Source organism: Pteropus alecto, unplaced genomic scaffold (assembly GCF_000325575.1).
Source record: "Pteropus alecto unplaced genomic scaffold, ASM32557v1 scaffold194, whole genome shotgun sequence".
NCBI classification, from domain to species: Eukaryota; Metazoa; Chordata; class Mammalia; order Chiroptera; family Pteropodidae; genus Pteropus; species Pteropus alecto.
The window spans coordinates 33995-57507 of NW_006436281.1; the positions used below are offsets into that span (position 1 = coordinate 33995).

The following is a 23513-nucleotide window of genomic DNA, read 5'->3' on the forward strand; positions in this document are numbered from 1 at the left end:
GAGCCTGGGCCGGTCTGTACAGGATTCAGGTCCTGACCTCACAACTCGCCAGCTGAGGGGCTTTGAGCAAGCGACTTCCTCTCTCTTGTTCTGCTCACTGGGTCGAAGGTCACCAAGGGCATCCGAGAAGGCCCAAAGGTTTGTACCCCAGAACGCACGTAAACAGTTACATGATGTTTTTTCCAGAATTGGGTATTTTTATTATACGATCCCCACCCAGAAAATAGGAAATAACCATGTTAAAGATGACTTATTTTTTTAAACTGACACTAATATAAAGAGTGAAGACTTCCATCTTTATTCTCTTCTATCTCCAAACTCATCTACAGCCCCACCCGCCGCGACCTCGCTCCCAGCAGCTCATTCCTGTGCTGACCTTGCTCTAGCGATTACCCTTAATTCCATTAATTCCTTCTATTAGGGGCTTTCCATGACTCTGAACTCTGAGGTTACCATAGTGGACAAAACAAACTCAGCCCCTTGGCCCAGGAGACTCCCTAGCACACAGTAGGTGCTCACGAAAAGCTTTCACAATGAATAAAAATGGTCTTCTTTGTTTTTTTTTTTTTAAGTCCATACTGACCGAATAAAAAGTTGACAACCCTCCAATTTTGTCTTTGGAATTTGCTGGTTCACAAGCTTGGAACTGGGTTACAGGACAAAGTCCCAAGGCCAAGGTTCTTTCCCAAAAGAGCCAGACCTATTTCCCCAGCCTCATCTCCCGACTCCTTCCCACACAGAGCTGCACCCTCTTCCCAGAAGGAGGCGGGTTCTCTCAGGCCTTTGCCACTCGTCGTTTAAGGCCCTGCTCCAAGGTCACCTCCTCTAAGAAGACATCCTGGAACCCAGGCAGAGTCCATTTGTCAGTGTCTCCGGGGCAGGGTTTAGCTGAATGTTGTGCCCACACAGGCACATGTTATGAGTACTCCACAGAGTACTCCACAGAGCCCGTGCTAACTCAGCTGGCGGCGCTCTTCCTGGCTGCCAGAGGGCGCTTCCAAAACACCGCCTGAATCGTGGCTTGAAACCCTGACGTGCCTGCCAGTTGCTCTGACAGTTACTAGTTAAAATGCCTATTGGGTTCAAATCCTGGGTCGGCCGCTTATCTATCCCGAAACCCTGGAGCTAGTGGCAGTCACCTCTATTTCGACGTAAGGTCATCAGGTGGATTAAATAGATCGTTTCCTATAAAGCTCTTGGTGCAGTGTCCCTTAGGACGTTCTCAGTCCATGTTAAGGAAAGCAGCACTCAGGAACTCAGCGGGAAACAGACAGTAAATTCAAACCGAGTGTTAGGGGGGACTTTAATAAAGACTGTCGGCAAGGGTGGAGGCAGTTAAGTCGCAAAACCACAAAGCGGGGTGCAGCACCCCAGGGCTGGAAAGGTGGGAGCTTTGACCACCCCCAGGCCTGAAAGGCAGCTATTTCCCAGATGTGTGCGGAAAGGACCTCCTGTGGCCTTGAGTAGAAAGACACAGCCATCCACGGCCACCCCCACACCCCGGAGGGAGCTGGGAAATAAATATCCCTCACCCCGATCTTTTGCCAGTGCTCCCCATTGGCCAAACCTAACAGGAAGCTAGAGGTCAAGGAGGCCCAGCTGTAGTCCGGACAGATCTGCCTGTCAAGGTATGACCATATCCCCAAGACTATGACAGGGAAAGGTGGAGATTGGACCCGAAGAAGCAAACAAAAAACATACAGCATGCTACTGTTATTGTTGATCTTATTATTAAGATAATAATACCATGGTATTATTAAATTCCTCATCAAGGTCCGCCCACCCCCTTTCCATTCCATTACTCCTACTTCCCCAACTCCTCTCTGAAACCCAGAGACTGACCGGGAAAGGGTGGGAGAGAACTTTCTGGAGCGATAGTAATACTCTGATTCATGATAGGGATTTGGCTAACACAGGTCTACATATTTACTATAGCTCCTTTAATGGTGCACGTAAGAGCTGTATATCTCGGTATACTTAAACAGTACTCAGAAAGTGAAAACTAAATAAATAAGAATGAACTCTAAGCAAATATTAAATTCTCGTCAATTTTACACACGTGATAGTGTTCAGAGGGAAATTTACTGCTGATGGCCACTTACATTGAAAAGCTTCAGGAGAATAAGAGGGAGTGATGGACAGACAGAAGGATGGAAAGATGGGTGGATGTCTGATGGAGCAAGTAGAGTCAAACATTCATTGTAGAATTTAGGTGATGGGTACATGTGTGTCACTACAAAATCATTTCGACTTTTCTGTATGCTTGAAATTTCTCATTAAAAATGAGAAAATATAAAAATAAAAGTCAGCAAGGAAATTTGGGTAGAACTGGTTAGAAGAGCCAAGAAAAAAGAGAATTTCTCTGGGACTTTCCACAGAAACCACAGCCACTCCCCTGCAGCATTCAGAAATGAATGATGCCAGCTGTCAAGTGTCAGCTCCAGAGGAAGCCTATCAGTAGAAAAATGCAGAGAAGAGAGGCAGAGACAGCACTCCCACCGCTCAGAAATCCTGAGATGAAGAGATCTGTTTAAGATCTGAACTCGTTCATTATTTATTCCACAAACATTGATTGATACCCTCCTCTGTGCCTGGCCCTAAAGTCCAGTGGCAGAGAGAGACTTGTTCTTCAGATAGAGACGATCTAGGGTGATCAGAACACTTATGGGGAGAAGCCCGGGGGCAGTGGGAGCCCCAGACTGGAGGTCAGAGGGGGTCTCCGTGCTGGAGGGAGTATCTGAGCTGAGTCTTGAAGAAGGAGTAAGCGTCAGCCAGGTAGAGAGAGAAACGGAAAAGGAAAGGCTGGGAACTGAGCAGAAGAGTATGATGCTTACAGTAAACCGGAATGGAAATGTCAGTCAAGGGTGGGGAGAGGCTGAAGATAAGCCGGAAGTAGTCAGCATGACACCGAGGGCAGCTGTGGCCTCAAAAGTCACAGTAAAGCATTTGTTCCTTATCCCGACAGTGCTGGGGAGTCAGGAAAAGGTTATAGATGGTGGGAAGACTTGACAACATTTGCAAACAATGAAAATTGCAGAGCAAGTGAAGTGGGTGGAGGAAGGCATCAGTTGGGATGGGCTAAGTTATGCTGCAGGGACAAACAAGACTCAAATTCATGGCTAGAAACACACAAGGTTTATTCCTTACTTGTCGACATCTCTTAGGACCCTCTTCCACATCATCTTCACTCTGTGACCCTGGCTGACAAAAGCTCTGCCAGGCAGAAGGTTGGTGGTCACATCAACAGGACGGAGAACACAGAAACGCACACGCATCAGCTGGGACGCTTCCACCTGGAAGCTCCACTCATCACTTCTGCCCTTATTTCAGTGGCCACAACCAGCCGTAAGCACAGAAGCAGCCAGAACAACAGGGAGCAAGCAAGACACGAGGTGGACTCAGGCGGTAGAAATGGAAGAAATGAATCGATTTGAGAAACATTCAGGCATCACACGGAATTCTCTTTCTGCTGACAATCTATCCTAATTTCTTATTCAAAAAAAAAAAAAGGAAAGAAAGAAAAACAAACTAAAAAAACCAAAAAACAGAAATACAAGCTAAAATTCACATGCCCAGCAGATACAATGTGAGCCATGCGTGTGGTTTTTAATGTATTAAGAACCACGTCAGAAAAAGCAAAAAGTAGGTGAGATTATCATATTTTAACCCAACCTATCCAGAATGTTACTGTTTTAGAATATGATCAACATAAACATTAATGAAGTGTTTTATATTCCTTTATTTTTCCTATTCGGTCTTCAAAATGCGGAGTGTATTTTACATTTATGGCACGTCTCTATTCAAACCAGTCACATGTCAAGGGCTCAAGAGCCACGTGCGGCCAGTAGCTCCCATATTGGACAAGGCAAATATGGACACATCGGCTAATTAATATGTCTTCGTGACAACCCTATGAAGTAGGTATTGCTTCTATTTTATAGATAAGGAAACTGAGGCACAGAAAGATGAAAGGACTTGCCCAAAGTCACACACTGGTGGAGAAACAAGGCTTTGGACCCAGACAGTGGAGCTCCTCAGAGGTCACATGTTAGGCTGGCTGAGTGAGAGCCTATGGAGGCCTCTCCCGCCCTCAGGAGAGTTCTCGGCACAAAGAGAATAATGACGATTCTTGAGAATCCTGCAGGAGAACCCCACAATTGGACCCAAGCATGAGGGTGTGGGTGGGATGAAGAGACATGGGAAAGGACTGAATTATCTTCCCTCTTGCCACGGATTGCCAAGAAGTCAGGAAACTCCCCATAGGTATCTGGCTACAGACGAGTGGCTGCAAATTCTACTGACTCTTTATGGATGAAGCACGGAGTTGGTTGGAGCGAGTTCCCGGAGAAGTCCCAGGAGGGGTGGGGGTAGAAAGGCCTCTCATAATGGCTCCTCTGGTGTGCCAGCTCCGGAATGAAATTCCGGTCTCTCATTTAATGACCTTCCCTTTCCAAATGGGGAAACTAAGGCTTGGAGAAGACACACGGCTTGTCCAAGATCACACAGGAAAGACAGGAAAGTCCCCTCCCACCCCTATCCAGTGGCCACCCAGTATCCTTTCCAGAGACACTTAATGTCTTGTGGGTATTTCCTGAAATATTTCAGGCATCTGTAAGTACTCACACAGATCATTTTCTAACACAGTAGGGTTTTTTTCACTTAACAATATTATATTCGAGATTTCTCCAGATAAATACACAAAGATGTGCCTTGTTTTTTTAAATGCCCCTAAAGCATCAAACTGTCTGAAATACCATAATTAATTTAACCTGTCTCCTCTTAATAAACATTTAAGTTATTCCTAGTTTTTTGCCATTACCAACGCTACTGGAATAAATATCATTTGGGCAGAGCTTGTGTCAGCCACATGAATTCGTGTCTCCAAGATAAATTCCTCGGAAGAAAACTGTCAAGTCAAAGTGATGCCCATTTGTCACTTGGAAACACATTTCCAGATTGTGCTCAAATTCCCCGCTCTGCAACTGGTTGACTGCCCACTTCTCAAAAGGGCTCTCTGCTCTCTCTGTAGCGCTTGAATGTTTTACTGCAAGAAGATATTCATGTATTCCTTATGTAATTAAAATGAAATGAGCCCTTCATTAAAACAAACCCGGGAAGAAGAGAAACCAGCAGGGCCAGTTCAGGCAGAACCTCCCACCCTGTCCCCTGTCACACCTGCCTTGTCCCCAGCAAACCTCGCCTGATGTTGAAATTCATTTCTCAAGCAGAAACATGGACCTCAAAGATAAAACTTTGGAAAAAACACAGGACCGAATGAGGTCATCTTGCTCTTCGGTTGCTTTTCATCTGACTGGATTCCCCTGCCCTTCATTTCTATTTCTTTCTCCTCTTTCTCCAACTTCCATTTTGGTGAGCGCTATACTGAAAACATTTTAAAGCTCTCTTCAGTTCAATAAGAGAATACTTAACTTATGCAAAATCTGGCATGGTTAACAAGAAAGAGAAAAGGAAAGATTAGCTAGGAGCTTAGAAGTAGAGATTGAAAAAGCAAAACAAGACTCTCTTTTAAACATATTAAGTGCTTCCTTTCTCATCCCTTCTTTTCTCTTCCCAAACACAAGCAAGGAGGGGTCTGGAAATGGGGTTGGAGTCGGGGATGCAGGGCTCAGAATAGGGTGTCAGACCCAAGTGGGGTGAGCAGGGCATCCACCCCAGGGGCTGTGGGGTGGGGGCAGTGGCAGCCATAAGAGATTGGCTGCTTTCAGGGGGATTGAGCAAATAAGTAAATATATTACGGACATCAGGAGCCAGAGTTCTCACTGATGGAGAAATGAGCTACAATTATGCAAAGGGAAAGAACTAGAATGAAGGCTGTAGTGTGGGGCTGGAATCGGAGATACCAGGGTAAACTAGTGATTTTCAGTATATACAAATATATACAGATGCAAATATGTATACGTATGTGTGTATATACATATTCCCTACCTCTGTCAGAGAGTCTGGGTGCAGTAAGCCCGATAGCGACAATCACATGTAGCTCCCAAATCTTGGTTTCTAAATGTCATTCCCTGGTGAAATATCCAGGGCTTCCTGGAGCAAATTCTAGGGCTGGGACAGGAAAGTACGAGGTGAACCTGGCACATCTTGTTGTGCCAGGAAGCAAAGAAATGTTCAAAGGATGATGGAGACAGGTTGAAAAAACACAGAAGCCAGCTCGAAAGGGCTCCCACAGGTCAAACTAAGGACAAATTGAACATGAAAATAAACAATGATTGTAATAGATGATAATCCAGTGATGCTATGAGTCTATTCTGATGTGAATAAATAAATCGAAAGTTTGATGAGGAATGGGATATTTACATAGCCCCAAAACACTTCCCCAGGACACACACTAATTACAAAGGGGAAAAGAGTAACCACAGTGGCAAAGCCTGGAAGACGCCACCTTACTGAAGTGATCAAAGTGAACATCCTGATCGGACGTAGAAAGAAGCTGACATCTCTTCTGTGACACTGAGTCCTGCCAAAGATGCATAACCCACATCTGATCATGAGAAGATATCAGATGAATGCAAAAGGATGGACATCCTACCCCAAAACTGGCCTGTAATGTTCACAAGAGGCACGAAAGCCAAGGAAAGAACGAAGACTTTTTCCGGACTAAAGAGAGCTAAAGCGATACGACAACTAATGCAATGCCAGAGTCTAGACTGGAACCTTTGCTATTGTGAAAAAGAAACAACAGACACCAAAATGGAGTCACTTGTGCTAAGCCCCAGCAACATTTAATACCGAACCTAACTGCAGTTTCAGTCTCTCCCGGAAGACTTTTAAATCAATCAGGCTGGAATTTCCTGGTCAGACTGGCAAGGTAATCTGCCTGATAAGACCCCCTGCCTGAAAAACCATATCCTTGCCTGAAATCACCCACTCTTTTAACCTCCTTGTCTTACCTTCCTTCTGCCTACAAAAACCTTCCATTTTGTATATCTCTTCGGAGCTCCCTTCTGTCTGCTAGATGGGGTGCTACCTGATTCATGAACCATTCAATAAAGCTAATTAGATAGTTAATTTACTCAGTTGAATTTTTGTTCTTTAATACTATGAAGGCTATTATTGGGACATCTGGTGAAACTTGAATGGAGTATGAGGATTAGATGGTAATAATTTATCAATACTAATATTTTTTATGTTTGAAGTTACATTTTTTGGTTATGTAGAAGGTCCTTGTTCATTGGAAACACACACTAAACATCAGTGGGTGATGGGGGTATAATATTGGCAATTTACTCTCATATGATTTAGGAAAAATCATTTCTTTGTACTGTACTCGCAACTTTTCTGGAATTTTGAGATGTTTCCCATTAAAAAATATTAAAGTGGTGCTTTTAAAACTCGTTTGAGCACATTGGGAGTAAGAAATGTACTTAACATCAAGAACAGTACAAAACATTTGTAAAACGGAATCAAAAGCATCACAAAACAAAGTTTATCCTTGCTTAAAAAGATAACATCAAATAGGGTTTCGTAATTTGTTAATATAAGACAGGAAAATAAATCCCAGGAGAAACAGTAAATTAACAAAGCGCAAAAACACCAACGGTAACTTACGAAATTGATTTCATGATTTATTATCTTTGTCCAGTCTTTTTGCCAGGATAACAAGGACGGACACTTAGACTGAACACTTGCCCAAGGTCACACAGCTAGGAAAAGGTGGAGCTGGCTTAGAATTTTAGCCTGACTTTACAACAACCTCCAAAAGGGATATTATCATCCCTCATTTGACAGATTGGGAAACTAAGGCTCAGAGAAACTAAATGGGAAGTCCATGCTGATATTGGAAAGCAGAGACTAGTCTCCAAGAACGATCCTGCACAGTCAGAGAGAAATGATGTCGAGTGCTTAGATCCCAAATCAGGAACCACTGTTTGTTCATCAAACCCAATTCACAACCTCCAAAAGGGATATTATCAGCCCTCATTTGACAGATTGGGAAACTAAGGCTCAGAGAAACTAAATGGGAAGTCCATGCTGATATTGGAAAGCAGAGACTAGTCTCCAAGAACGATCCTGCACAGTCAGAGAGAAATGATGTCGAGTGCTTAGATCCCAAATCAGGAACCACTGTTTGTTCATCAAACCCAATTGTGAGAAGACAGCACTCCAGTCTGGCCAACGCTCCAGCTGTCCATCTAAAGCTTCGCTGTCCAATATGGTAGCCACCAGCTCCATGTGGCTGTTTAAATTCAAGTTAATTCAAATTAAATAAAATTAACACTTTGGTGTCTCACACTCGCCACTTATGCCACGTGCTTATGGCTCACACATTGAACAGCACAGACTATAAGACATTTTTGTCATTGCAGGAAGTTCCACTGGACAGGATGGACTCTAGAGATAGCTCTGCGAAGCCTTGACAATATTCTTTCTAAAGGGATAGTCTGATATTCTTTAATAAAATGACAAATGTACGAGCATGTTCTACTAGACTTTTTGTTAACAACCACATTTAACTGTTTTTCATTGAAGTGGCACTGTCAGATTTTCATATAAATTAACAAATCAGGGGCAACAAGCCCATTAGCCCACAAACCCCAACCGGGGTTTTAACCCATGGTCGTGACACCAGATGGTACCTGTACACTCTCACCTTGTAGATTTCTAGTCCATTAGCTTGAAAGCCCAGCACTTCCTTCCGTATTTGGCAATGTTGTGCAATGTATGTATTGCCCCAAAGAACAAGTGGAGAAAACGGAAAATTTAGTGTCTGCAAATAAACTGCAGCTACCAATTACTAAATGCTCTACCCAGCTGGGGTTGTTACAGACCTAATCTTCATCATTCCCACACTTCGACTAAGAAGCACATATAATTGCACCCATGTTACAGATAAGACACAGTGATTCACAGAAGTGAAGTCACCTGCCAAAATCCACACAGGTAATAAATACAGAATATGAATTTGTCCCGCTCCAAACTTCACATCCAGCTTCTTCCTATGAATGGATTTTCTCAATGTAAAGCAAGCCAAGGAGAAATGCTGATTCCAGCATAATAACCATTCTGACTCAGCCCACTGGAAAGTTCATTACCACATTCATCAAAGCAATTAGGATTATAGTAGACTAACAAATGAATTTTATACTAATGATAGGCAGGACAGAGGTAGGGTGGAGACTAGGAAAAAAAAAATAACAGGCCTATATGGGCCAGATGAAAGGGTTTAAAAAAAAAAATTAAAGATAAGAGGAAGAAAATGTCCAGCTGGCTAAATTTATCCTCAGTCTGTTGCTGACATTTTCTCACCAGGCCCCAGTGCCTGCCATCATCACCACTGCCAGGTGGATTAAAATCATAGGTCTTTTCTCTATTACCCATTAGAGTCCAGAGCAGTAATAATGGAAACTTCTATATCTGCACCATCCATATTGTGGCCACATGTGGCGATTTGAGCGCAGGAAATGTGACTGAGGAACTGAATTTAAATTTTATTTAATTTTAATGAATTTAAACTTAAATATATACAGCTACACGTGGCTAGTAGCTACTGTACTAAACAATACAGCACTAAATGGTGAGCTGTGGAAGGTTAGGCCAGGGCCTCCTCATCTGTGTCCCCCAACACCTACCACGCAAACTAGTTGTTTGGGGGACACTCCCTAGGGTGACTCCCAGGGACTCAATCCCAGCTCTGGGAGATCTTGAGGAAGCCACTTAATCTTATTTGTATCTCGGTGTTTGCATCATAAGTGGGCCTTGCAAAATGTTAGTTTTTGGATCTACATGGAGAGCAAAGATCATTTCATGATCTTTCCAGCTTGTCTGTAGGTGTGAAATTTTTCATGATCAGAGCTGGAAAACAAAATGCTAATACCATTTCGCAAGAAGGCTCTGAATATTCAGCGGTGCATGGAAAGCGCTTACACAGAGCCTGGTACAGAGAAACAATGGGTGCTTTTAGAAACTGAACAAGCATTTACCTGGCAAACACCTATTTTCCATAAGGCACCAGAGACATAAAGATAAAAGAAATAATAATGCTTGCTAGATGCCAGGTACTGTCTTGTTTTATATGAAGATAAAAGAAATAATAATGCTTAGTGAGTGCTTGCTAGATGCCAGGTACTGTCTTGTTTTATATTAGCCCATTACTTCTTAATTTAAAAAATGTTTTATTGAAGAGCAACAGACATACAACGAAGCACATGAATCAAATGTAAAATCACATGAATCTTATACACATTATTTATATTCATATGCACCTGAGTAAAGACCTCATGAATCAAGATATAGAACATTTGTGATGTGACAGACGACTCCCTCATACCCTTCACTGTCCACCATCCACACCCTGGCCGCAGTTGTAAGCCCTACTCTGAAGCTAGTTTTGATTCTTCCTGAAATTCACATAAATGGAATCACACAGAGTGCATTCTTTTGTCTTCTCCCTTAGAATATCATCTTTGAGACTCTCCCAAACAACATTATGGTAATATAATAAAGAATGCTTTTTGTTAAGATGGAATCACTACCAGGAAGATGAGCACGAGACTGGTGACCAAAGCCAGCACTCTGTTGCATTTGGCACTCCTGGACCAGCGTGTGTCGGCTGATTGTATGATGCTACCACCATACCTGTCTAGTTTTGTTTTGTTTTGAGATTGTAACCATCACAAAATAAAAAAATAAAAAATTAGGTACCGTCAACCGTTTTTTATATCTACGAGGTAGGTAGGTTATTATTTATTTCATTTTAGTATAGTATTATTATTGTGGGGGTTTTTTTGCATTAATTTCAGACTTATAGAAAAGTCGTAAAAATGACAGAAATAATTCCCATATATCCTTCCACCGAATTCCCCAGAGTTAATGTTTTACCCCATTCGTTTTACTTTTTTCTCTATATATGTATAAATCTTTTTTCCTGAACAGTTTGAGAGTAAGTCGAAGATTTGTTACCCCTTCACCTCTAAGTTTTTCCTAAAAACAAGGACATTCTCCTATGTAACCGTAGTACATTTGTCTAAATCAGGAAGTTAACATCAGATATAAATTATCTAATTTGTGGCCTTGCTTGAGATTTTTGTCAAGCGCTTAAGTAACGTCCCTTATAGCAAATGAAAATCTTGGGTCATGCTCTGCATTCAGTTGTCAGGTCTCATCTGGAACAGGGCCTCCTTCATTCTTTGTGTTTATGGCTTGGATATTTCTGAAGAGCAGAGGTTAGTTATTTTGTAGAATATACCTCGGTTCTGGCTTAGATTCAGGTTGTGCACATTCTGCCCAATATCACAGAAGTGACGCTGTGTCCTTTCTCAGTATCTTCCCCATGACTGGTAATATTCACTTTGATCACTCAGTTACAGTGGTGGCCACCAGGTTTTTCCGAATTTATATTGCTATTTCCCATGTGTGATCAATAAGTATCTTGTGGGGAGATAATTTCTGACCATGTAAATATCCTGTTACTCCGCAAAATTGAACATACTAGCATCTATGGGATGTATGCTTTTTCCAACACCAGCAAGCAATTAACTCAATTCTGACACTATCCAACACCGTCTACCTGGACATAGCCTCAGATTCCACAGGTTAAGGGGCTCAGTCCCACGAGACTAACTCCCCCCAAACCTTTCAGATGTCAAGTCAAGGTTGTCACCTGTGCTTCTGACCAGATTGGAGGTTCCAACACCCCCCTCCTTGGGGTCAATTAATTTGCTAGAGTGGCTCACAGAACTCGAAGAAGCATTTTACTTACTAGGTCACTGGTTTATTATAAAAAGACATAACTTCAGAACACCCAGATAGGAGAGATGCACAGGGCAAGTTCCAGGGAAAGGATGCTGAGCTTCCATGTCCTGTCCAGGCGTACCACCTTCCCACATGTTCACCATCCTGGAAGCTCCATAAACCTCATCTCTTTGGTTGTCTTATGGAGACTTCATTACAAAGGCATTATCTATTAAATCATTGGCCATTGGCAAGTGATTCAACATCCAGCCCTTCCTTCCCCCACCCAGAGGTCAGGGGGATAGGACTGAAAGTTCCAGCCTTCCAAGCATGGGTTGGTTCCCCTGGCAACCAGCCCCCAACCTTAGGCACTTTTTTTAAAAAGTTACCTCAATATAAACTCAGGTGCCCTTATAAGAAGAGGGATATTGGGACACAGACAGGGAGAACTTCATGTAAAGGAGGCAGAGATTGGAGTGATGCGTCTATAAGCCAAGGAACCTCTGGGGCTACCAGAAGCTGGAAGAGACAAGAAAGGATCCCTCCCTAGAAGCTTCAAAGGGACCACGACCCAGCCGACACCTTAATTTTGGACTTCTGGCCTCCAAAACTGTGAGACAATAAATTTCTGTTGTTTTTAGGCACCCAGTTTATGGGACTTTGTTACATCGGCCCTGAAATGGACACACTGGGTGGCCGCAAAGTTATGGAGGTGAAGGAGGTGCCACCATCTGTATGGGAACCACACCTGAAGGGCATCTTTCCTCTGTCCCTCACCTGTACTTGGAGGATGCCCTACTGCAATTCTTATGGCACCATATCAGAATAGACTGTGTCTGGGCTTCCTCCACCATGCCAGGGGCTTCTAGAAGTGAAAGCTTTTGTGATGGGCAGAAAGGATTACCTGGTGTCTTGCGTAACACACCCTTCTGGGTTATCTCCACCTTTCCTTACCTTAAACTATGACGGTAATGCTAACCTGACAGTAAACTAACAGTAATGCAGAAGATTCCTGCCCACCTGGCAGGATACAGGTAATTATTCACTTCCCTCAGGATACTGACCAGTTTGACTTCCATTATTAATTCAGCATCCATGATCACCTGTGTTCTGTGCATTCTCCTTTGAACTGGTTGTAACATTTTACTGGTTCCCTCATGAATGAACGAGTTCAACAAAACTTTTGACACGTGGTCATTTTTCATCTGTGTGAGAGCTGTGATTTTACCTTTTAAAAAATATTATCCCTTAAGAAGCTGTGGTATGTATATACAATGGAATGTTACTCAGCCATAAGAAGAGATGAGATACTGCCATCTACAACAACATGGATAGACCTCGAGATAATCCCGCTAAGCGAAATAAGCCAGACAGACAAAGTTGAAAACCACATATCACTTATATGTGGGATATAAACCTAAAAGCAACAAATGAACAGGACAAACGGAGACTCGTGGACATGGACTATAGACTAGCAGTTACCAGCAGGACACAGGGAGTGGGGTCAGGACACGCTGGGAGAGGCCAGAGCAGCCTTCCTGTCAGAAGCCCTCAGCTGCACTATGCAAGAGGGCTGGGTGATCCCACAGTCTCTTCCTCCACCTTGGAACCTCCTTCAAAAAATGGAAAAGCCCCCAGGAGTAGAGGTGATGAGAGAAGGAATTCCAGCCTCGACACCCTCAGGAACCTGGGAGTCCTCAGACCTATACCACCAAGATGCCAAAAACAGGCTCCTGTTAACCAAGCTGTTGGCCTGAAACTATGTAACATGCTGGTGTAGGGGAAGAAAAGTTATTTTTCTTCTACCCTTCTAAGCTCTCCTGGCTTGGTCTAATAGTCAAATCAAAACGAGGCGGATTAACAGGAGAAAATAACCAAATTGATTACATATGTATATACAGGAGTTCTGTAAGCATAGGGGACCCAAAGACAACCTGGGGAGTTGAGGCATTTTTAGATGCCATCTTGAGCTATGGAGAAAGAGGCGTAGTGCTTTGGACTTCGAAGGGAGGGTAGGCAATTCACAGGCAGATGAAAAGGAGTGAACATTTGGTAAACAAATCCTTGCCAGCCACCGAGAAACAATGGGACACAGAGAACAGTCTAACAAACATTTTGCTCTGTTCCTCCCTGTCTGCCACACTTGGTTCATGTTCTGCTAAGGTGACAGCTCCTTTCATTTAAGCAGGGTTTTCCATCTGAATTCCTTTAGGATATAAGGGGGAGGTAAAAGGCTCTCCCTGAGTCTTTCGTTTCTTAAAAATAACCGGCTAAAAATATCCGAAAAAAGGCATATTTCAGGTAGCAAAACACTGCTCCCCCTCACTGGTTAGTAGTTCGTGCTTGTCAAAGCAAAAAAAAAAAAAAACTGCCTTGGACAGCATGAAATGGGCAAGGAAAACTTAAAAAAAAATTCATTTTTCAGTTACAGTTGCCAGTCAATATTATATTATTAGTTTTGGGTGAAGGAAGACTTTATTCAAGGATACTGCAATAGGGAGAGAGGCCAGCACTCAGCCTGAGCGCATCTCAGCTGAAACAAAGGGTGGCTGAGTTTTTAAGAGCCAGGGTGAGGAGGAGGTCATCTCCGTCTGTAATTAGCATTACTCAAAAGAAAAGGAAACTTTCTTCGTGACAGAAGGTAGTTTTACAACTGGGAGAAAGACACCCAATGCCGTTAGGCTCTCGCTCCCCTAGGGAGACTAGAAGATTGAGGTGCTACCTCTTTTGATGTTTACGTTTCAAAGAGATGGTTCCTGGGCCCTTGAGAAAGGTATTTCCTGGGCTGTAAAACCAGAGAGGCTTTTAAAGAAAACTACATACATCTCAAAGGAGCAGCAAAAGAATTTGGGAGGACATATTTTCTAAAGTAAATGCTCCAAGTTAAGGGAGGTCTGGGGCCTCTGTGGTTAGGCCATCTGGACTCTGAAAGTGCCCAGTGAAAAGGAAGTCAGGGAGAGGCAGGAAGAAGCCTGCCTAAAGTTTAGTCAAGCCGAGGGAAAAGTTACAGCCATCTTGCCCTGTAGAGCCGGTCTGCCCGGGTTCAAATCTGGGCTCCACTGCTTATTGAGGCAAGTGTCTCAATCTCTCTGGGCCTTGTAAAAAGGAGATAATTAATACTTATCTCATAGGATGGTTGTGTAGGTTAAAAATGTTAATCCGAGTACAGCGCTTAAAACAGCACCTGGCACATAATAAATGTATTTCTTGCTGTGGGTTAAATTACTTCACCCTTCTGCGCCTCAGTTTCTCCAATCATTCCATTTGAGAATTTATACGGAAAGTTAAATGACATGATGGATGCAAAAATACCCTTAGGACAGGCCTGGTATCTGGTAAGACTTTTTAAAAATGACTGACATTCCTGTAACTATAGTTACTATTACTGAGGTTATCAATTGTACTTCACTCATGCTCTTTTTCTCTATTTTGTTACTCTAGCCATTATTTACTATCGTTTTATTATAACCTCGGATTCCCTATTAATAGTGATATTGGCAATATTACTACCATTATCTCACTATTCCCTTTCATCGAGCAGCCCCAAAGCCTGCCAACCCGTCTCGTTCCCGAGCCGGGCTTTTCCTCCTTGGGGCCTCCATGCCTTCCTATGATTGGAGGAGATGGAGATGGGACTCAGGCCCCAAGTCCCCAGTGGGAAGAAAAAACTGACAAGCAGCACCTTCAAGCCCTTCGGACAAATGGGACACAGTGGTTGAACCCACTCAATGATTCTTAAGAAACCAGAGAAATGGCAAGGTAGGTGGTGCCTGGGGGTGGTGTACAACCCGTTGCTCCCTAGCACTGCTGAAGACACCATTCACCCTTAGGCACTGATTAATGGTGGCACCCATCTCCCCCTCCCCAGTGGGTCACCCACAAGCTGGCTAAACCAGGAGATGAAAGGAGGGCAGACCGGGACTTCCTCCAGCACTGTGACTCCAGATCTCAGCTTCTCTGTCAAAGCTCTCGGCGTTCCCTCCCTAGCTCACCTTCAAGAGGGTATTGTAAGAAATGAGGTGGAAATGACTCCTTCGAAACACTGTACAAAGTAACCCAACTTTTATTGAGGCATTTACTTGCCAGAAACTGACCACACAGAGGCCTAAGGCGCAATCCCTGCCCTTGAGGAGCTCACAGTCTAGTAAGGAAGACAGATGCCAAAATGATTCCCACAAAGATGGAGGGGCAGGACCAGCAGCCATCAGAGGAAGGAACCATTATCCCGCTCCGCTCCCCATGTTCCAGGTCGGCTGTGAGAAAGCGAACAGGAAGCTTATCATTGATTCCCCCATGATCCCTGTGACAGCTCTGACTCCTCTCTGTCCTGGGCACCATGAGGAGACAAGGGAGCGACAAAGATGAGGGGGATACATTTGCTGCCCTCCAAAAGCTAGAACACCTCGGCAGGCTATATACAACGGTAACTTTATTTCCCAAAGCTGCAAACCAGTGCAGCAGAAGCTGGGGAAACTGGGAGGAGATTGGAAGAACAGGCGCTGGGCCAGCCCAGTCCAGTGATGAGAAAGGGAAGAGAGGGTGCCTAGGGCCGGGGGAGTAGGGCAGGAAGGAGGTCTCTGGGTGAAGAAGCTCATAGGGCACCAGCAGCCACAGCCAATAGCAGAGCCGCCAGCCCAGCCGAGGGAGCTGCAGAGCCTTTATTATGGGCCCCGCCTTTTGTGGGGTACTGTCCCATATTACTACGGTCCTGGTGGCCAGCAGCACCTCCAGCCAAGCTAGATTCCTCTTTGTGGGAGGTCTCAGGTTCTACTTCCTTTGGAGGAGTCTGGCTGGTTGAGGCCAAGGTGGGTTTGGTGAGTTTGGTGGCAGAGGTGGCAGAGGTGGCAGAGGTGGCAGAAGTGCGCATGGTTGGGGCTGGGGTAGAAGTAGTGACAGGGGTGGTTGGGGCCAGAGTGGTGGGCTGAGGGGCGGGCAGCAGGACAAGGGGTGGGAATTTCGAGGAGAAGTAGGTCTTGTTGCGGAGGTCCGAGTTACAGCGGGACCCCTTGCAGCAGGAGCCACTGAGTATGAACCCCGGGCCTGTCGCCGAGTCCCGGGTGCACAACTCGTCCTGGACGCAGCCCCGAACAGGCAGGGAGACAGTCACATTAGCTGCAGGAGGGAGACACAGGTAGGTCGGTGGTTGGAGGGAGGGAGGTAGGCACAGCCAGAATGAAACCTAAGAGGCAAGAACCCCTAAAGGGCTCTGCACCCATTAATCCCATCAATCTCAACTCAGACCCCACTTTGAGAAACACTGTCCCAATCTCTGTCCCACATGTCCCACTGTAGTCTAAGAGGAAATCTCTGTAAGCTGAACGACATAAGTCCCACGATGCCTTAGAAGAAAGGTTTCTACAGGAGTACAACACCTCTCACATTTTCCGCATACCTCTTCCCACAACTCTGCCAATATTTAGTCAGAGTCAGAACTACATCTCCCATAACACACCTGGCAGGGAATGGCATTTGAACTTCACCTCGCACGGTTCCCTGAGACAGAGTTCAGGAGGCTGAACTACATCTCTCCTGCGTGGTCAGGTGGACACCCTAACCCCTTGAGTTTTAAGGAGTCAGAACAAGGTTATCCGCAATGCCAGGGCAGAAGCTTGAAGGTTTAAATACATTTCCCATTGCACATCCCTGCACGCTGCTCTTGGCAGGCCTCTATGGAAATGTATTTCCCCAAAAAACTCCGGGACAAAAGCATCTCCATCCCTACGCTATATTAGGGACAGGGCTGCTGCATTTCTTATGACGCTCTAGGACAAGGGTAGCACTTAGGTCTGGTCTGCAGTTCCCAGAATGCACTGGAAGGAGGGAACTCTCTGGGTGAAGGGATACTTAGAGCCCAGGAGGCCTCAGAAAGGCTACCACAACTCGGGGCTCGCTCACCTGCCGTCAAGGTGACGTTGCCATCGAAACAGCCCTTGTAGACTCGGTCGCTGGCGTTGTAGCAGCTCACGACGGGCGGCGCGGTACCCTGGCACGCCTCGCGACTCAGCCCCACGCAGCTGTAGCACTCGGCGCCGTTGGGCTCGTACGCACTCTCATTGCCTGCGAGGGGAGCGGGTTGGAAGGAAGGGTCGAGAAAGTTGGGAAAGCACAGGCGGTCGGGGGTCCGCACCAGCCCACGTCTCCGCCCCTGGACGGACGCTAGTCAACCTCTAGCCCCGCCCACCCTGTGGTCCCGCCCTCCTAACCCGCCCCTGGCGTCTCACGTCACAGGGGCCTGCAGCAATGAAATCCCGCCTGCTGCGTTTGGCCCCGCCCCCGAGCGTGGCCCCGCCCCCAGCACGTGCTGCCTCCTCCCGCGCCCAGCTGGTGATCACCCCTAGCGGCTCAGCCCGGGTGGCTCCGCCGCGGGCCTAGCGCTCCGCCTCCACCGACCTGCGGGATTGAGCGCTCGCGTGGACAGGTTGATCTTGGCGTTGCAGCGGTCCTGCGCGCATTGCTGCAGCTGGATGAAGGCCAGAAGCCCGTAAAGGTCCAGTCCGCGGTCATTCTTGCCCGGGAGTCCCGAACCGCAGCCGCGCACTGCCACCGAGAATTGCCCGTGGACTGTGGAAAGAGGAGGGAGCGGGGTCAGAGGAGGCGAGGCCCTCAAAAAGAGCCGATCCAGGAGGAAAGAACCGCAGATGGAGGAGCGGAACCTCAAAAAGCTGAGTCTGAGGGACTGCCAGGCTGCCAGACACGGACAGAATCGAGGGGCAGAGCCATAAAGGGGCGGAACCGCAGGAAGCAACATCCGAAGGAACCGAAAGACTGACAAAAAAAGGCTCAGGATCGGAGACGGGTGGAGCCTCCTGGGAGCGGGATTCCACTGCGAGTGGGTCAGAGAGTCGGAGCCTCAGCTTAGGAAACCTACAAGACCTTTACAGGGTCCCATTGATTAGGGGAGTCTGGCGGGAGGAGAGGGAGAGAAGATTCTGGCAGGGACAGAGTGGGGAGGGAGGTCTCAGTGGTGAAGCGGAAATGGATAGGGTGTGCCCTCGAAGGGGATGAGGGCCCAGATCCGGGCTTCACCCCACCCAGTTCACAACTCCCAGCCCGCCATCCCTCTAAGCTCTAAAAGGGCCAGGGCTAGGCTGAAAGGGAGGGATGGGGCCAAGTTCAGAGGGAAGGGCAGAACTATAAGGAGGCGGGGCTTGGCTGGAAGAGCCTGAAGGGGTAGTAGACATGCATGGACCCGGGGTCCCCACTCACTGGTCTCCACCGCTCCCACGGCCTCTGTGCAAACTTCCACGCCCGGCGCGCACTTTACCGTCTTCATCTTCTGCGGAGAGCATCCGTCGTCTGCTTTCTGCACGCAGCTGTAGCACTCCAGGGCCTGAGCTCCTGGGGGTGCATGACCGAGTTAGATTGACCGACCCCTACTGAGGCATCCCCCCGCACCCCCAAAGGAGAAATAGCCCTTCCCACGCCCTCGGCCCCCAGAAGGAGACAATCCTATCGCACGCCTTTTCCAGGGCAGGAGTCAGGAGAACGTTCCCACAAATCTGTCATGAGATACACTGTCCCTTTCCTTCAAGGCCCCTATGCCTGCAGTGGGAGCATCTTTCCCACAGCGCCTTATGCCCAAGGTGGGGGATCCCTGCCATGGACGGGGCCACGGGGCACTGTCCCAGTTTTTCGCTCAGAGGGGGAGAAGTTTTCCCACAATCAAGAAGGCTCAGTGAGGGATCCCTTCCCACGAGACCGCTCTGATGAGGGCTGGGGACCTCCTGACATTAGCCCTCCGCTCAGGGTGAAAGAACTTTTCCCACAGCCTCCCAAAGCAGCAATCCTTCCCACAGTCCCCTCTGCCTAGGATGGGGGACCCTTCCCACAGCCCTCTCTGTAGGGAGAGAAGGAACCCTCCTTCCTATAGCCCGCATTCTACCCCCTCCGCCCCCTCCCGGCAGCAGACCCACCTTCTCGAAGGAGCAGCATCTGCAGCAGCAGCAGCCAGCCTGTAGTCCAGATCACTGCCAGGGCGCCTGCTTTCCTGGTGGGGTCCATGGTTCGATCCTGCTCCCTCAGCGTCCCCCCTAGGTGTGCCGCCTCCCAACCCGGGCCCTCCAGATCACTGCCAGGGCGCCCTGCTTTCCTGGTGGGGTCCATGGTTCGATCCTGCTCCCTCAGCGGCCCCCCTAGGTGTGCCGCCTCCCAACCCGGGCCCTCTTACCTGAGCCCAGGATGAGTAACCTCCCCGCAGGCAACCCTGGCCTTGCCCAACCAGGCCAAATCAGCGTCCGCTGTGGGGCGGGACACCCGCCCCTGGATGCGTCACCCACAGTTGCCAAGGAGGGAAATGGCGGGAGTCCAGGTTCCCTGAAAGTTCTCAGGAGAAAGTCTGTGTTTATAGGGTAGAGGGGAGAGTACTGAGGCTCACAGAGGGCTCTACTCAACACTAGGCACTCAGGAAAATAAAGTGTGCCAGCTTTGGTCTGGGTGACCTGGAGACTAGGACAGAGCCATGCCTGTCCTCACAGAGCTCACAGTCTGATGGGGGAGACAGATATTCATTAAATAATCATACAAATTGTTATTTACGACGAGGACAATAAAGGAAGAAGTGTAGGGAGCTACAAGGAGATATAGAGTCTAGAGGTGGGGGCTGGTCAATGAGGCTTCCGAGAGGATGTAATTCGTGTATGATCTCAAAGACATGCAGGATTTAGCCCTGAAACAGGTCAGGGTGGGGAGAGAGCACATTACAAAGCAGAGGGAGCAGCACATGCACCCGGAGCTCAGAGGGTGAGGGGAGAAGGGTGGAAACCGAGGCAGAAGCACCAGGCAGAGGCCAGACCATTCAGGGCATTTTGAGCCCTGAGAAAGGATTTGAATTAATTCTGAGAAAGGTGGAGATATTTTGAGAGCGTTTCAATCAGCAGGGGACACGATCAGATTTGCTTTCTAATATGATCAATCCGGGAAATAATGCAAATACCCATCAAGAAGTGAATAGAAAAAAAAAAAGTGAATGGGAAAAGAGTCGTTAACGAATCCCATGGAATACTACACAGCAATGAAAAAGAGCTAACTACCGGCCTCAGCAACGTGGATGAATCTGAGAAACTTCATGTCAAGCTCAAGAAGGCCTAAACAAATAAAACATACCATATAACTCCATTTATATGAAGTTCCCGGACAAAACTCATCAGTGGTGACAGAAACCTCAGCAAGGGGTTATCTTTGGCAAGACACTGTCCCAAGGGAGCAATAGTGAGCAGCCCTCACTCTCTTTGCCCGGGTGGTAGTTATGTGTGTGTACAAACATATAAATATTCATTAAACTATATACTTATGCACTTCACTGAATGCATGTTTTTTTTTTTTTTAAATGGAGGGAAATGTGACTGGCCTTTGTACAAGAAGTAAACACTATGAGGGAGGAGGCCAGGAATCCAGCGAGGGAGCTAGGCAGTCCTCCAGGTAAGACAGAGAAAAGCAGCCCCTACAGTCAGCCAGGAGTTGACCTGGCACTCACAGTGAGGCCATGCATGGTGTTCTGTGACACACCAGCACTGGACAACGTCACACTCTGACCCGGATGGAGCAAGACACAATCAGGACCATGCATCGCCATGTCTGAACACAGAAACAAACAAGCACTATGCAAGCCAGAAAATGACTAAGCATCCCCATACCGTGGCCAATGTAAATTGACTGCTTATATTATATTATATTATATTATATTATATTAGGTTATATTATATTATGTTATATTATAAATTTATTACATTAAAGTTACAGCTTTAATCTTGCTTTGTTTTTCCCGGCTCATAGATAAGATTTATCTATGGCAGGAAAAATAGCGGCTGTAAAGTTATTACCTGTTCCCCAGACCCCATTGGGCTCCCCCATTCCCAACAATGACTAGCACCTCAGTCACCTAGGTGGAGTCGCTTGGCATCATGCTGAGAGAGAAAGTGAATGACTACTCGTGAGGTCATTCAACATGGCCCCCCACCCCACCCCACCACGGTCCTGCCTCCTAGCCTTGGAATCCCAGCCTCCCTATGGTTCGCTGTGTTATCCTCTAAGTCTCATCTCTCTAAACTATTGACGTGTCTGTTTTATAATAAAGGAAGGAGTGACTTTCATGGCAGAGTGAGGCAGCGGGCCAAGTATCAAGTCTGGAATTTTCATCCTGCCTCTGATGTCCTCTTGCTGTGTGATCCCAAATAACTGTGTCTCCCTCTCTGAACTTCAACTGATTCTTTTGCCAAATGGATCTGAAAACCCCTGTCTCCTGAAGGATAGTGCAAAGCCAGGTGATAATACTATTATTGTGTGCTCAGATGCAGGAGGCCCTGGCAGGCCCCAGCTGCGTGGGAGAGTTTCAGGGAGGAACCCTAACAGGCTGGACCAGAAGAACTAGCGTCTTGGGAGGGAATGGGACCCAGGGGTGGAGAGGCTCCTCTTGCTCAGGCCTGCCCGGATTCTGGGCGCTGACCCCCACCTGGCCCCGGACCAGAGAGCAGAGGGAAGTTCGAATGCGGGGGCCTCTGCTTACATCCACTCAGTGACTTTTCCCAGCTCCTCTCTGCAGAGGTCACTGTGAATAGATTTAGAATCCAGTTCCCCATATAGATGAGCAGAAGGGTCATTGTGGAGATGGTCCCCAGCCCTGGAGGTCATGCCAGGGCCTCAGACAAGCCTGGGGCCATATCCACTGTGGGCTTCCTGTCCCCTGGGGCAGGGCAGGCTCTGAGCCCAGTGAGGTTCTCAGACTGTCTCAGACTCACTCCCTTTGGGATGTGTCAGAGAAGGGATGGTGTCAGGGGCTGTGCCAGCTACATAATTTGCGGGCTCAACGCAAAATGAAAATATAGAGTTCCAGTTCAACAGATGGGAAAGAGAGCCGTTAAAGGTACTAAAATATAAATGCTTGCTTTCTTCTGTCATCTCTCTCAACCCCTCATGGTGTTTGATGTCATGTTCCCTTGGGCACAGGGATATTCATGGACTTAGCACAGACCCTCATAGGTGTCTAGAGACCTTGCTCCCAAACTAAAACCACTTGGTTGCTGGGTTCTTCTTCCACCAGCTGCTCACTGCCATTTCCCACCCTGAGATGCCATGAGGCACAACTGGGCACCCAAGCCCTGCTGAAGCTGGAGGGTGGTAGTGGTCAGGAGGTGGGACCTGGTTAGAGGTCCCCCCAGCTCATGCTCCACGTCCCTTTGGACTTCATTTACAAAACACAAACTTGTCTATGGCCACGCCCCCCTGAACAAGCCTGATCCTGTCTGATCTCGGAAGCTAAGCAGGGTTGGGCCTGGTTAGTACTTGGATGAGAGACCACCTAAGAAGACCAGGTGCTGTATGCATAAAAAATAAAACATAAGGAATTGTAAGCTAACAAGGTCTTTGCAGTCTGTGAGGTCAACCAAGGGTTGCCTCGTCTAAACACACACACACACACACACACACACACACACAAAAACTCAAATACAAAATTAAGGATTTCCAGGCGGTAACCACACAGCATTAGACTCAAGAAGGCTCTTCTAGGCACAGGGATCTGTCAACTACCCTGGTCACATGCCACGAAGCTGGCCCCAGGAGAAGCCCAGTTTGCAGAGGGGCTGGGAGAATTGATCCAAGAGGCAGATGTCTGTCGCACCTGGAGGTGGAAGCCAAGGGACACCTGGGAACCCTGCGGGCATGGGGACCAGTGTGTCTGCATTCCCAGGACTCAGAAGCACCACATCTGGCCCCTCAAGAAATCTGGGGACAGGACAGACAGGACACCCAGGTCTTGAGGGAATGGGAAACAGACAGACTGAATGCCTCGTTCCAGAAAAGACCTGTCTCCACACAGTGACAGC

The 23513-nt window shown here is 46.9% G+C and overlaps 1 protein-coding gene and 1 pseudogene across 1 annotated transcript; one reads left to right on the forward strand and one right to left on the reverse strand.

The window, feature by feature from the left end:
• Positions 1-15771: 15771 nt before the first annotated feature.
• Positions 15772-19905, reverse strand: LYPD3 (LY6/PLAUR domain containing 3). The gene is made up of 6 exons (XM_006911768.3): positions 19840-19905; positions 19608-19737; positions 18901-19032; positions 18085-18255; positions 17590-17751; positions 15772-16806 (listed from the first exon to the last, which is right to left on the reverse strand). The coding sequence occupies exons 2-6, from the start codon at positions 19693-19695 to the stop codon at positions 16286-16288; spliced, it is 1074 nt and encodes a 357-aa protein (XP_006911830.1). The 5' UTR covers positions 19696-19737; positions 19840-19905; the 3' UTR covers positions 15772-16285.
• Positions 19906-22893: 2988 nt separating this feature from the next.
• LOC112479708 lies at positions 22894-23012 on the forward strand (annotated as a pseudogene).
• Positions 23013-23513: the final 501 nt, after the last annotated feature.